This window comes from Quercus lobata, chromosome 4 (assembly GCF_001633185.2).
Source record: "Quercus lobata isolate SW786 chromosome 4, ValleyOak3.0 Primary Assembly, whole genome shotgun sequence".
Lineage (NCBI taxonomy): Eukaryota > Viridiplantae > Streptophyta > Magnoliopsida > Fagales > Fagaceae > Quercus > Quercus lobata.
Window position 1 is genome coordinate 27,089,525 of NC_044907.1, and position 14,756 is coordinate 27,104,280.

At 35.4% G+C, this 14,756-nt stretch overlaps 1 protein-coding gene across 1 annotated transcript; it reads left to right on the forward strand.

Annotated features, from left to right (window-relative positions):
- The first annotated feature begins 5,676 nt into the window (after positions 1-5,676).
- On the forward strand, positions 5,677-6,352 carry LOC115984929 (toll/interleukin-1 receptor-like protein). The gene has a single exon (XM_031107912.1). It carries the CDS (start codon positions 5,837-5,839, stop codon positions 6,350-6,352), a length of 516 nt encoding a protein of 171 aa, XP_030963772.1. The 5' UTR covers positions 5,677-5,836.
- The last annotated feature ends 8,404 nt before the right edge of the window (positions 6,353-14,756 follow it).

The following is a 14,756-nucleotide window of genomic DNA, read 5'->3' on the forward strand; positions in this document are numbered from 1 at the left end:
CAACTACCTGGATGTGGAAAACTAGGTTTTGGACAGAACCAAGGCATTGCATAGTCCACGGACTCAAGCCTCTGGGAAAACCAACTACCTGGATGTGGAAAACTAGGTTTTGGACAGAACCAAGGCCTTGCATAGTCCTCGGACTCAAGCCTCTGGGGAAACCAACTACCTGGATGTGGAAAACTAGGTTTTGGACAGAACCAAGGCGTTGCATAGTCCACGGACTCAAGCCTCTGGGGAAACCAACTACCTGGATGTGGAAAACTAGGTTTTGGACAGAACCAAGGCATTGCATAGTCCTCGAACTCAAGCCTCTAGGGAAACCAACTACCTGGATGTGGAAAACTAGGTTTTGGACGGAACCAAGGCATTGCATAGTCCTCGGACTCAAGCCTCTGGGGAAACCAACTACCTGGATGTGGAAAACTAGGTTTTGGACGGAACCAAGGCATTGCATAGTCCTCGGACTCAAGCCTCTGGGGAAATCAACTACCTGGATGGGGAACCAACTATTTTAAAAAAAAACCATGGCACATAAACCTCAAAATCCATCCGAAGAGAGCTCCGCGTTACCAGATGGGTTAACACCTTGATTGCGTGGATTCCTCGATCTACCATCTGATCCCCCAATATCAAAGGGGTTGATGCGATACGGCGCAACATATTATCCAAAAGCGCAACCAAGGCCCCTCGCTACTCGGCTACCCTCTCGGATGAATTACTTAGAGTTTATCGTACTCGGACATCGCTCTAGCACGCATCGCGCAGCACTTAGCCGTTATCCCGGTTAGTTCCAGGAGTTTAATTTATTGATGATTAATCTTGTTATGCTTGATAATATTTGTAAGTCTAAACCAGTAGGAATCTGTGTTAAGGCGTTTCTCTGCCTAGAATATCAATAAGGGCAAGCTCATATTTAATATTCATGCATAAAGTAGTGGTTACGGAGAAGAAAGATATGTATAGAGAAATAGACCCATATTTTATTAAGACAAAGGAACAGTACAGTGTACAATGGAAAGCTGAAACAAAACCTACATCGAAGCTAACTACGTAAGTAACGAAGAACACAAGAGAGTGAAGATAAAGCCGAGGAGGCAGTTCAGAGGAGAGGTTGGCTACTGCCTCGAGACCTTATTCCTCCTCCATGCTTTTGCACGCCCATAACTCAGGCAGCAAAAGAACCTGACCTCAGGCTAACACCATCTACCGAAAAGGTGTAGGGAGCCGGAAGTTGGGAAGCCCCCGCAAAAATCTGCCTACTACAAGGCAGACAGTGCTGATGGCGGAAATTCCTTTTTCTGACATACCAAAAATCTGGCATGACCAGAACCTGCTTCGGATTTTGACTGAAAGAGGGAGGAATACCATCTTCCCCCTGTCAAGACGGAGGACTGGCTTGAGTCTGTGCCATCCTTGTCCATACCATATCACCTTGAGGACTCGGTGCCTCTGAAGCATGCGGAGACAGTTCATCCCCATCCAAGCCTCAAACAGCTTGCTTTGAGGCAGTGGCGCTAGAAAGAGAGATCGCGGATATGGAAGAAATATAGTTCTGAAGGGAACAGGAGGGTTCATGTACGAGTGAAGTGATCCCCTATCCCATTTATACCCAGAAGTAAACCGGTGACATTTAATTCACGCAGCGTCCCAAGGAACGCTACAAACAAAACGTCTCTGGCACGATTTCCAACGTCGTCTGCAACCCTGAGGTTAAAGGAGTCTCGAGAAGCGCACCTCGAACACTGGGACGCCAAAAGGTACCGCGTGATCAAAGATTATGGAAATACCCCTTAATTTGTGGGCCCAGTAAATTCGCGGCCCAGGCCCGTTCAGCACATGGGCCCAGGGACAGAACCAAGGCCTTGCATGGTCCTCGGACTCAAGCCTATGGGGAAACCAAGTACAGAAAATTATAAAAATTACAAGTTTTTGGGACAGAACCAAGGCCTTGCATGGTCCTCGGACTCAAGCCTATGGGGAAACCAAGTACAGAAAATTATAAAAATTACAAGTTTTTGGACAGAACCAAGGCCTTGCATGGTCCTCGGACTCAAGCCTATGGGGAAACCAAGTACAGAAAATTATAAAAATTACAAGTTTTTGGGACAGAACCAAGGCCTTGCATGGTCCTCGGACTCAAGCCTATGGGGAAACCAAGTACAGAAAATTATAAAAATTACAAGTTTTTGGACAGAACCAAGGCCTTGTATGGTCCTCGGACTCAAGCTTATGGGGAAACCAAGTACGAAAAATTATGAAAATTACAGGTTTTGGACAGAACCAAGGCCTTGTATGGTCCTCGGACCCAAGCCAATGGGGAAACCAAATACTTGGATAAGAAAAGGTTTGAATCTCGTAAGATGGGTTACTTGATAAAAATGTCAGGTCACTTCATCCACGGCTTAAACACCATAAAAGGTTAAGGCCAATAAAGGTGTAAGGAAGGGGGTGGAACGCCCCAGCGCTTAGTCATATAAGAAGGCCGCTCATTCGGTGGGTGCTATATCTTCAAATGGTTATTCCTTACATGACATCAAGCCTTCGTCTTTCACCTCGGCTAGCATGGGGTAAGTATTACTCTTCATTGATCGGCCTTATTAGGCCAAGCATTTCTATTAAAGTTATGGCGACGTCTTTTTATTATCAAATCTTTTGGTCTTAGTCGTCATTGATTTAGATGCTATATTATTGTGCCGAGCAGCGTTTGTAGATCCAAAAAAAAAAAAAGAAGAAGGCATAGAGACAAAACATGCGAAATAAAATAACAACGATTTTTATTAATGCGAAAAATTATTACAATGTACAAAGAAGGGCTCAAACGAGCCTATACAAAATGTGAACTGCCTAAGCGATAGTTACATCCGTAGTACAGATAAGTAAACTCCCAGGCGTCTTCTAAACTCATCTTCAAATTCTCTCCAATCTTCGCTTCGATACTGCTCATATTATGATAAAAACCTTCTTTGGGAAGAAATGGCGGAGAAGGAAATAGTAAGGAAGAAATCAATGAAGAAGATGGAGGAGATGAATGAAGAAGATGGAGGACATGAGTAAAGAAGGAGGAGAAGAAGAGAGAAGAGATGAAAAGAAAGAAAAAGGAGCAAAAGAGGGAGAAGTGAAAGCACCAGGATGGAACTGGTGCTGGGAAGACTAAGAAAAGGAGACGGAGAATAGCCCCAGTGAAGGAAGAGAGGAAGAAGTAGAGACACTTAGTCCCTGCCTCGATCCTGACTCCCAACACACTGGAGCCATACTAGGTATGCTCATAGGAGAGCGGTTGGTACTGATGATGGGTGTTCTCGACTCAGTCACGCCGAAAGTTTGACGTGACGGGTCTCTGCTTCGGATTTTGACTGAAAGAAGGGTGAGGTTGATTTTGAGTCTTCGCCACCCCTGTCCCGATCGAGCCATAATGAGCTTTATTGGAACATGGCGTTTATGGGAGGGGTTTGGCTCCTGCATCACTCGTTGTTATGATAAAGTGTATCACAATTTAGTTTATGAACCCTAGGGGAGGCCAAGTATTTCAAATCTCAGAAAGATGAGAAGGAATTCTTTACAAAAACAATAACCTCCGCCCTTCCTTCTTATACTGAGGATGGAGCGGGAGACATTTAATAGGTTCAGATATCCAAAGGGATCTGCCAACACAAACATACCGATTCCGTTTCTCCACCCCATCAAAACAAACCGCCGAATTAAAGTAGTCTCGTAAATAGTGGTCATTAAAAGCACGTTTTGGGATACCCAAACGATAAGAGCGCATCAAGCGCGAAATCAAAAAGCTGCCTCATAGACCGGCGCATTTCTTGGACAGATGAGGAGCCGCCAGCATTATTAAAAGGCCAAGTTGATTGGGCCGTAGGAAGAGATTCGGCATCACCAAAACCCCCCTTTCCAACCAGGAGGTTGGACAGCCGGGTTTTGAGGGGCTATTGTGGGGCCCAAATGATTTACGGGCCAGGCCCATCTACCTGGGAAAAATCCGAAGGCCCAAGCCGAGGAGGGCTATGGCCCGAGCTCGACAAAATAGCCTGTGGATATCGCCGAGAACGGCTCAGTCCTCGGCAGACCCAAAGTTCCCCCCCCTGAAGGAAGGGTAAAAACGGTATAAGACCGAAACCAGAACAAAAGATCTAAAATATCCAGGGAAAGCTGCTCTTATTGCGATTCAATGCTCTGAACCTGACAGAGCCGCAGTCTTTGGCTTTTACAACCACCCCCAACGACTTTGAATATGGGCTGATGGGACAAGTATCAATTTTGGAAAGGTTGACCCTATACGTGGACGAAGGACAATGAACGCAGGCGAATATAAAAGGAAAAACAAGCAACCTAAAAGAGGGGTTGGGAAAAATGGCCAAAAACCAGAGCCTCCCAGCCCACCTCCAGGAGAAAGACTCCAGGGGTGTAGGAAAACTTAAACTTGTACGAACCCAGCGAAAAACCCACCGCCTATCGATCAAGGCCTAGCCTTCCAAACCCACGCTCTACAAATGATATTGTTAGGGGCCTTTTCACGCGCGAACCCGACACTGCTACGGTCCGCCACGAATCGCGTCCTTACATGTTCCAAATCTCATAATTTTTGCCACGTGAATATTACCATTCTATTTTGGAACAGACAAGAATGCTAAAAATAATAATTTTTTATTCATTTCTCTCTCATCTTTTTGACTTTGTTGTTGTTGTGCTTGATGATGATGATGGTGGGAGGAGTTAATATATTTTAATATGTAGTCAATATTATTTTAATGTATAGAATTGAATGATAGAATATCTAATAAATAAGATATTATAAAATAATATAATAAAATAATAAAGTAAGTTTTTAATGTGTTAAAATGACATTTTTTTTACAATATCTGCTATAGATGCTTTTAAGTATTAAATTTATATACATTCAAAGGCCTTCAAAAAAGAAAAGTTTATTTCCGCTCAAAAAAAAGGAAAAGTTTATTTCATAAGATAAAAACCATATATATTAAAGTTTGAAATTGTGGCAGGTATTCAACTAAAACACGTTTTTCAAAAAAAAAATGTCAAAGTAACTTGAAACAAGTGTGTGGCTGTGGAATTTTTTGTTTAAAGAAAATAAAATATCTCACTGTCTCTTCTCCACACCTTAATGATAATGATGGTGGGAGGGATTAATATATTTTAATATGTAGTAAATATTATTTTAATGTATAAAATTGAATGATAGAACATCTAATAAATAAGATATTGTAAAATAATATGGTAACATAATAAAATAAATTTTTAATGTGTCAAAATAACTTTTTTTTTATAACACAGATGCTTTTAAGTATTAAATTTTTATACATTCAAAGGTCTTCAAAAAAGAAAAGTTTATTTCCGCTCAAAAAAAGGAAAAGTTTATTTCATAAAATAAAAACCATATATATATATTAAAGTTTGAAATTGTGGCAGGTATTCAACTAAAACACGTTTTTCAAAAAAAAAATGTCAAAGTAACCTGAAAACAAGTGTGTGGCTGTGGAATTTTTTGTTTAAAAAAAAAAAAATATATCTCACTATCTCTTCCCCACACAGATGAGAAAGACAGACAACTTGACTCTCTTCTCACTCTGTTTCTTTCCCCACTCTTTTACCTCTTTGTCTCTTTGTTGTTAAGAATCTCACCTCTCACTCTCTCAGACTCTCGGTCTCTCTTACAAGAAGTAGATCAAAGCCCAATTGTCTCTTTGATTTCTCTACTTGTTCTAAAAGATGTAGTTTACTTGCTACTTGCAGATCCTTATGAAGACATGACATTGTCTGTCATATATAGAATCTAAACTCAAACAAGCTATGTGGTAAGTACTTACCAATGGCTTCCACCAGCATTCAAACTGTCCCATCCTCTTTTACCTCTGCTTTTTCTAAACCCCAACTGGAATATGACGTTTTCCTCAGTTTTAGAGGAGAAGACACCCGTTATAAGTTTACCGACCATCTATATCATGCTTTGGATGGTAAAAAGATTATTACCTTCAGGGATGATAAAGAACTTGAGATGGGAAAGCCCATTTCGCTGGAACTCTTGGAAGCAATCAAGAAATCGAGGATTGCGGTCATCATTTTCTCTGAAAATTATGCATCTTCCACGTGGTGCTTGGAAGAACTTACAAAGATTGATGAATGCAGGGATAGAGGGATATTGACAGTGTTGCCCATTTTCTACCATGTGGAACCTACTGACGTGCGGCATCAGAAGAACACTTTTGCGGAGGCCTTTGCAAAACATGAAAAGCGTTTCGAGGAGAACCCAAAAAAGGTGCAGAAGTGGAGAGCTGCTTTAACAAATGTGGCCAATCTCTCCGGAAAGCGTTTAAAGGATGGGTAACGCTTTATTGATTTGCTTCTGATGAGATTTTTTTTTTTTTTTTTGGGCTTGTTTTGACTGCATTACTTAATTACTTTAAATGTAGATGTTAAAAGGTTAATATCTTTAATACCACAAAAGCATGACTTATATGTAATTTAGCAAAGCGTGCATGTTATGTGTGAAAACAATGAGAGATATGACTGCAAAACTGCAAGATGGATACAAAAAACAATGCTATGCATGTGAATTCTAAACACAAATGATGCATGAAAAAAAAATTTGGTCAAAAATTTAAAAACTAAAAATTTTCCAATTTCAATTGATCAAGCATTGATTGAACATCAATTGAAGTAGCCCGAGAGCAAACTTCAAAAACATGGAAAATTTCGATTGATCGAAAAACAGATTCGATCGATCGAGACTTTGAAAAACAGAATTTTTTGAAAAACCAGAAATTTTTCTGCAAAATCATTTTTCAAAAGATTTTTCATGACATGAAATGCATGTAAATGATTCCAAAAGTTTTTCAAAACACATAATCTTCAACTTAAGTTTTCAAAAACAAAGTTTTAGATTTTTCTTCTCAAAATTTAAACCAACCCTCAAAGAATTTTGCATCAAACATCATAGTGTATAATCTTGGATGGCCAAACTAGTTTACACACAATCTCATGTACAAAACTTAGCAAAGATTTACTTGTGATGTGTGCAACTAGTAAGTGTATGAGATACATAAAAGGTGATATGTAGAGAGTAATCAATCAAAATTTCTACATTATTCATCACACAAGTTTGCAAGTGGCTGTCACCTAAAGAGTTACATCATATAACTCTCACATCTCCTAGAAAGCGTTAATGGATAATGAACTTTTAAATTCCAAAAGTATGTACAAAACATTGAATAGAAAGAAGAATTCATTTGTACAAAGTTTTGAAAAATAATGTATTGAACAATTTTGAATACTACTCTATAATTTTAGTAGTTTAAATATGTCAATGCCATTTTCATTATGAAAAGTGAGAAACCATGAAAAACAAAGAACGAACTAACATAGTTGATAGTAATTAAAAGTTCCTTGATTAATTCCTCTTGGTTGAACATGTAAACTCCCTATAAAACAATATCTCAATCTCACCAAGTTGAAGGTAGTATACTATTCAATCATTTGCCAAATTTATGTATTAAAGTTATCGATTCTATCCTCTAATAGAAGCTTGAGTTGGGTGGTTTATATATATATATATATATATCAAATTACACTCAGTGTAACTCTTAATAATGTTATATCACCCAAAAACTTGTTATATAATTCATATTGAAAGTTCAAAAACGTGTATAAACACCTTTGAACGTTTAGACCCCCAAATTACAACTTAACCAATTCAAGCAATATGTCAAACAACTAGTGTGCGGAAACTTAACATAAGCTATAATATGGAATTGGTAAAAACTATCTAAGCCAAAACAAAACACAATCCACAGCAGATAATAAAAAGGCAAAGATAGAGAGGAAGGAAGATGCAAACACAAAGACAACACGCGATGTGTTATCGAAGAGGAAACCGAAGCCCTCGGCGTAAAACCTCTCCGCCGCCCTCCAAGCGGTAAACAATCCACTAGAAAATACCGTTGGGATACATGGACAGCAATAGACCCTCCAAGCCTAATCTACCTAGTGCACCTAAACCCTCCAAGCTTCTTGCTCCAACGAGGTTGCGCTGAACCTTTTTCTTTTCTAACTTCCCGGATTCCGCTATTAGACCGTAGCATCAACCAATGAAGATTGGTTCCTTCCTAACTGCTTCCCAGAAATCAAAACAGCTTTCTCACAGTGATGATGATGGTGAGAATCAGGTCTGGTATAATGCCTCTCAAGGATTTGACAATGGAGAGGAAGAGAGTTGAGGAATTTGAAGAGACTCTAATGTATAGATTGTGGGTGAATCAATCTTATTTTTCTTTAGGATTTCTCTCTCAAAATTCTCTCTGGAAGCTCTCTTACAATCGTGGGTAAAAGGGGTATTTATACTAGAGTGGAAGAGGAATGTGAAACGTCAGGTTTTACAAAACAGGGGTGGCTCGCGGCTTGACCTCGCGGCTTGACTAAGTCGTGAGATCCAGTCGCGAGATAACCGTATGGCCAGTTGTCCTGTTTTGTCCTGTAGTGCTCCAGCTTGCATGACTGTTCACCTTCCAGCATGCTTGGCACGTGTGCTGTGTCTGGCGGCTTGTAGCCGCGAGTCACCCGCGAGGCCAAGCCGCGAGTTTCTGTTTTCTTGCACACTCTTGAGCAATCTTCACTCTATCTCACTCACTACCCTTACATCAAACCTACCTAAATACAGGTTCACTAAATGCTGAATTATAAGCAAATTTGGCACGGAATAAAGCCAATTAGATGGTTGAATAAATTCAACCTTACACATATTTTGAAAATCTCACTTTTGAATTACATGTTCAATATATTTTTAACATTCATGCCAATTTTCTTGTCAATTGGATGTTATTTACTATTCGATCCATGAACTAAAATTCTATGCATTATTTTAACCTACAAAAATTTGAATTTAAACAATTGATTGATAATATGACTGTTAATCTTTGATCACCTTGAACTTTTGCAAGCATGGAGAATATATGAAGATAAAGTAATTTAATGATTAATTTGTCAAAATTCGCATCCAATTAAAAAAAAGGCAAATTACAACCTACCCACTTATGGTTTGGCCGAAATTTAAGTTACCTACCCATGATTTGAAATTTGACACTTTACTCACCTGTGGTTACTAAGTTAGAGTTCAATAACCCATTTCCCTTTAAAATATGGCTAAATGTGTAATTTTGCTTCATTTTTATGTCTTTCTCCTCCAAAAACCCAAAAAAACATAAAAATAGAAAATCAAATAAGATCAAAACGAATCTAGTGGAACACTTGCATCATGAGATTTCAAACCACATATAGGCAACTTAAATTTCAGTCAAACCTTAATTAGTAGGTAAAATGTCAAATTTCAAACCACAGGTAGGCAACTTAAATTTCGATCAAACCACAGGTGAATAAATTGTAATTTACCCTAAAAAATTTTGAGTGGTGTAACATTGCTTAAAGTTACACTAGGTTTAACTTGAAACAAACACCTCTCTCTCTCTCTCTCTCTCTCTCTCTCTCTCTCTCTCTCTCTCTCTCTCTCTCTCTCTCTCTCTCTCTCTCTCTCTCTCTATATATATATATATATATATATAAATCAACTGTTCAAACTAAGAATTCTTTGTTATATATCTCTAAAGATCTTATTAGCAATATAGATGGTATTTTGGTTTATGAGACTAGATAGAAAAAAGTTATTTAATATAATTATATCTACATGATATTGCAATGTGATGATGAATATGTTCGTCTTATTTTACCATATAATCTAAGTAATCATGTGGTTTATGAATTTGAAAAGTTATATATTGCGGGATTTATTTATATGTTCATTTGATGAAAAAAGATTTTGTTGCATTTTATTTTATTTTATATTTCCACTTTATGATGTATAATTTATTGATTATGAGAAAGAAAGAGATGCCAATTTATATTTTAGAAAAAAATATACCTATAAGAGTTGATTTGCATACATCTGTATGGTAATTAACATATTATAGATTGTTACAACTTGGTCTAATAGCTCTCACACTATAAAATATTTTTTTTTTTCATTGCATTGTGTTTTCATACATATCTCTTTTTATATAATATGTTACTACAAAATATATTACGTTACACTACAAAAAACTTCTAATTTAAAACATAATTTCAAATAACACATATTTACTTCTAAAAAATATACAATCTAATATAATAATTTAATAATTATCCAATAAAAAATAATCATATAAAATTTTTCCGTGCATTCCATAAGTCTACAACTAGTTGCTATATAGAAATTGGGTCAAATCCTCTCCTTACATTCAGAAAAAAAGTTAAAGAAAAAAAAATGTTTAAATGATAGTGATTTGATAAAATATGAATTGCTCATACTAATTCTTTTGAACATAGGAGCTCTAAGTAATAGATAGGCACTAAAAATTCTATTGAAGCTTGAGATATTTAGACTAAAGAAGTAAAGAAGCAGATGATTAACAAGTAATCCATATATACATAGTAACTTCTCCGAAAGTCAGGCTTATGTATGATTAATCTAATTTATGTGTAACATCTCCCAAACCCCCCCCCCCCCCTTCTTTTTATTATGTCTTTTTTGGCATGTTTGGATGGAGGGGGGAAGGAGGGGAGTGGAGTAATGTTGGCTAAAAATAAGCCAATTTTGTGCTAAATCTACTCTACTCTACTCTTCTCCCCCTCCCTCTTCCTCAATCCAAACGTACCATTTGAGTTGTATCTGTAACTCATATGAGTTTCTCTATAGCGCACATGCAAATGCAAACAATATTGTCGCTTTCCTAGGAAATCTAAGAGACAATTTTGTGGCTTTCCATGGAATGTGCTTGAAAGTTGAAATCCCCAGCAACCATGATAGATTTATGTATGATTACAAGCTTACACTATGGGAGTATTTAGTTTGCCGTGATGTTACATTACGTTATAATATTACGTTATTATAATATTACATTAATATAATCTCAATACAAGAATACAACATTATATTGTTCAGGAAGGTGATAAAAATTAAGATAATGTGATATATTTTGTAATTTTAAATTATGGTAATGTTAGAAAAAATAAAATAAACGGAAAATCTTATTGTTACATTATCGTAATGTGCATCACATCAAAAATAACTCACAGCGAACCAAACACCTCTAATAATCTATGATTAGCAATTTCTCCGAAAGCCAAAATGGGGATAAATCCCTTTCACCCAAAAGTTCCAGAAAATGCCCCCTTTTTGAAACTATCTAGCGATATGCCCCTGTTTTGAAACTCAATTTTTTTTAAATCGAGTTTCAGTAAGGAACTTGAGTTCCACAATTTTTTTATTTTATTTTTATTTTTTAGTTTGATTTTCCTATAATTAGATTTTCTAAAAATCGAGTTTTACATTGAAACTTAATTTTTAGAAAATTGAGTTTCAAAACAGGGGCCTATTACTGGATAGTTTCAGCTAGAACTTTTGGGCGAAAGGGATATATCTCCATTTTGGCCATTAATCTAATTCATGTAACTCGAGTTCCACAATTTTTTTTTTTTTTTTTTTTTTTTTTTTTTTTTTTAAGTTTGATTTGTTTATAAGTCGATTTTCTAAAAATCGAGTTTCAAAATAGGGGCGTATTGCTGAATAGTTTCAGCTAGAACTTTTGGGTGAAAGATGTATGTTCCAATTTTGGCCATTAATCTAATTCATGTGTAACATTTCCCAAAACATTTTTTATTGGGATGAATGACAAACACGAGGTGAACTGAAACCATAATGTTTGGAGTTTGTTTAGCGCACATGTAAATCTTGAACCTAGGAAGGTCAATTTTGTCGCTCTTCGAGCTGGAACGCCGACCAATGTGATGGACTCTTTGAAAACACCATTTGGTCTATCTGTGACAGTCATTCACAAGGTGCAATTTCATATTGGTTACACACGGTCTATCTTTTAAAACTGATTTTGTACATTAGTATTTGCCGTATACACATGACTCGCATCTCACCTACTAAAGTGATCAAAAGACCCCTTAAACTCGACCCTCATCTCATATATGGAATGGAAGAGATCAAACACCATTTTTGAAACTTTTCATGCATGGGTTCAAAATGGAACTTTTGAGTATAACTAAGTTTAGAACATTTTTGTTTTTCAGTATTGATATAATATATTGTGATTAATACATGATAATAAAAGTTATATTAATGATGAATTTAGATGAAAATGACATTATTATCATAAGTGGTCATATTAGCAATCATGAATAACGAGAAAAAAAAAGGGTAAAAAAAAAAAATGTCTCTAACTGTTACTCTTTTTAAGTGTTGGATTTATTAAGTTTATTTGCTTGATGAAAACCATGAGCAAACACGATACAACTTACCGAATTTGATAATTGTCCAAATCTTTCGAGTGATGAAAGTAGAGAATACAAATTTTTATTTTCCTATTTTTTGAATTCCGCCGATTATGGTATGCTAAATGATTAATTTATTTATTTTTAACTTTAGATATTTTACAAGGAAAGTAAAAGAAAGTTGTAGCTAATTATAATTGGTAAAAAATAAAGTGGACTACAAAAAATGAGTTAGAAATTTTTATTCGGAGGTAACGAACATGATGACACAACTTACGAAATTAGAGTATCAACAATGCTAAAGATAATAAATTGAACAATTTATTTATTTATTTTTATTTCATCTAAAATAATGTATTGTAATTCATACAATATCACATTTACATGTGATTATTTGTGCTTTTATTGTATAGACATCACATGAGTCATCTTAGTAATTATGAAAAAAAATAATGAAATTTATTGTGTGTTAGACTTAGGAAGTGCTATTTTCTTTGTAAGAATAAGAATAAGAACAGGAATAAACTTCCATGTATTGTTTGGGTACTGGCTAATTTGGCGTGGTAAATATGATAGAGTGGGCAAACACAAGTTGCACAACACAACTTGTCACGTCCCAAATCCGAGTAAAAGCTAGGCACGTGACAACAACCACACATTTATAAAGTTTACAACTTACAAGTGTGAAAGGTCTTTTTAAAAACTAAAGAATTTATCCTCAAAGAAAATTTCATTAATAAATCCAAAAATATCTTCAATAATGCAATTCTCAAAGGATCTCCAAAATAATAATCTTCCAACATCATAAAGAAAATAAACTAAATCTTTAAGACTAAAGTCTGAATGAAAGACAATATTAAACCTAAAAGTCCAAATCTAATTCCAATGATTCCTAAACTTCACTTATACGCACAACCCAACGGAATCCCAAACACATGCTACGTACTCTTCTTGGTCAGAATCTGAAAGGAGAAAGAAGGGGGTGAGTTGACAACTTAATAAGTAACCAAAGTCCTAAAAAGTTCTATCAAACAAATAGATCTATAAAATAAAAATTTGTATATAGATCAAATATTTTAAATCTTACAAATATATCATAGATGAATTAGAAATTAATTAGTTTTCCATATATATCAAATTATAATTTACAATAGGTTCCAAAAACACATAAGTAGTTTCAAGGACTTTGAACAATTCAAATATTTAACATAATTCATATTCTTAACAATCTTTACGACTATGGTCATACTATATCCCTGTGATTGGGCATCAGATTCAGATGAAATTAGTTCCTTGCTAATGTATATTCCCCATTAGCTGGGTTTAGAAACACGATAGACTCGTGATGCCCCAGATAGAACTAGTTTCAGTATTAATAAATAACCCCTATCGGTTGGGTATCAGAGTCAAAACATAGTCAGATTGTCTAAAATCATATATATCAAATCATAGTTCAAACAAAAATATATTTCATTCCATTCAAATACATATATAAAATCTTATATTTAGTAAGTCAAATATATTTGTCATAATTCTTTATTCTTTACTTTAAATCAATGTAGTTAAAACAATTAAAATAAAATTGTAACAACTGTAAACAATTTTTAGTAGTTAAAATATGCAAAATAAAACCAATTCGGATAAGATTACTTACCTTAGTTAGCTCACCACAAAGATCTTCTCCCTAACACTTTCTCTAAAATCCTTAGATATTACCAAAACAATTTTCAGGCACGATACTCAATAATTAAATAATTCAAGAAAAACTTAAAATGGTACTTGACCAAAAGAGACTATTAAAAATAACCCATAATTTTCCACTATTATCTCAACGCAAAAATTCACATATTCACCATATATATCTTCTTTACTTTCTGCCACTAACAGTACCCTAGGATAAGACCTATAGGATGCATAAGGGTAAGGGTCCATTTGGTTGGTGGGGTGGAAAAGTAGGAGGATAAAAAATATTTTATTTTCTCTCATTTTTTTTTGGTTGAGAGTGAAGAAGTAGAGGGATGAAAAAAATGAGTTTGAATAAATTTACTCATATACCCTTTTTAAAGAATGATGCCAAATTAAAAAAAAAAAAAAAAAAGTGACAAATAACCACACAAAAAAGAGTAATCACCCAAAATTTTTTTATAAAAATAAAAAACATGTTCCAAAAAAAATCACATCCAATAAAAATAAAAATATACTATTATGACCAAGCCCTAAAAAATCAAAAGAAAAAAAATTAGAAAAAAAAGAGGCAGTGTTAATGCCCAAGAAAAAAAAGAAAAAAAAGTGACAATTGGCAACGTGATTGCCCAAAAAAAAAAAAAAGAGGGGGCAACGTTGCTGCCTAGGGAAGAGAGAAGAAAGAAAAAAAAAATGCTACTTAAACTAAGGTTATTTGTGTAAAGTACATATTTCAACACTTT

Bases quoted from the DNA above. Each gene is read 5' to 3' on its own strand.
- LOC115984929 (XM_031107912.1), top strand. From the start codon at position 5,837: ATGGCTTCCACCAGCATTCAAACTGTCCCATCCTCTTTTACCTCTGCT.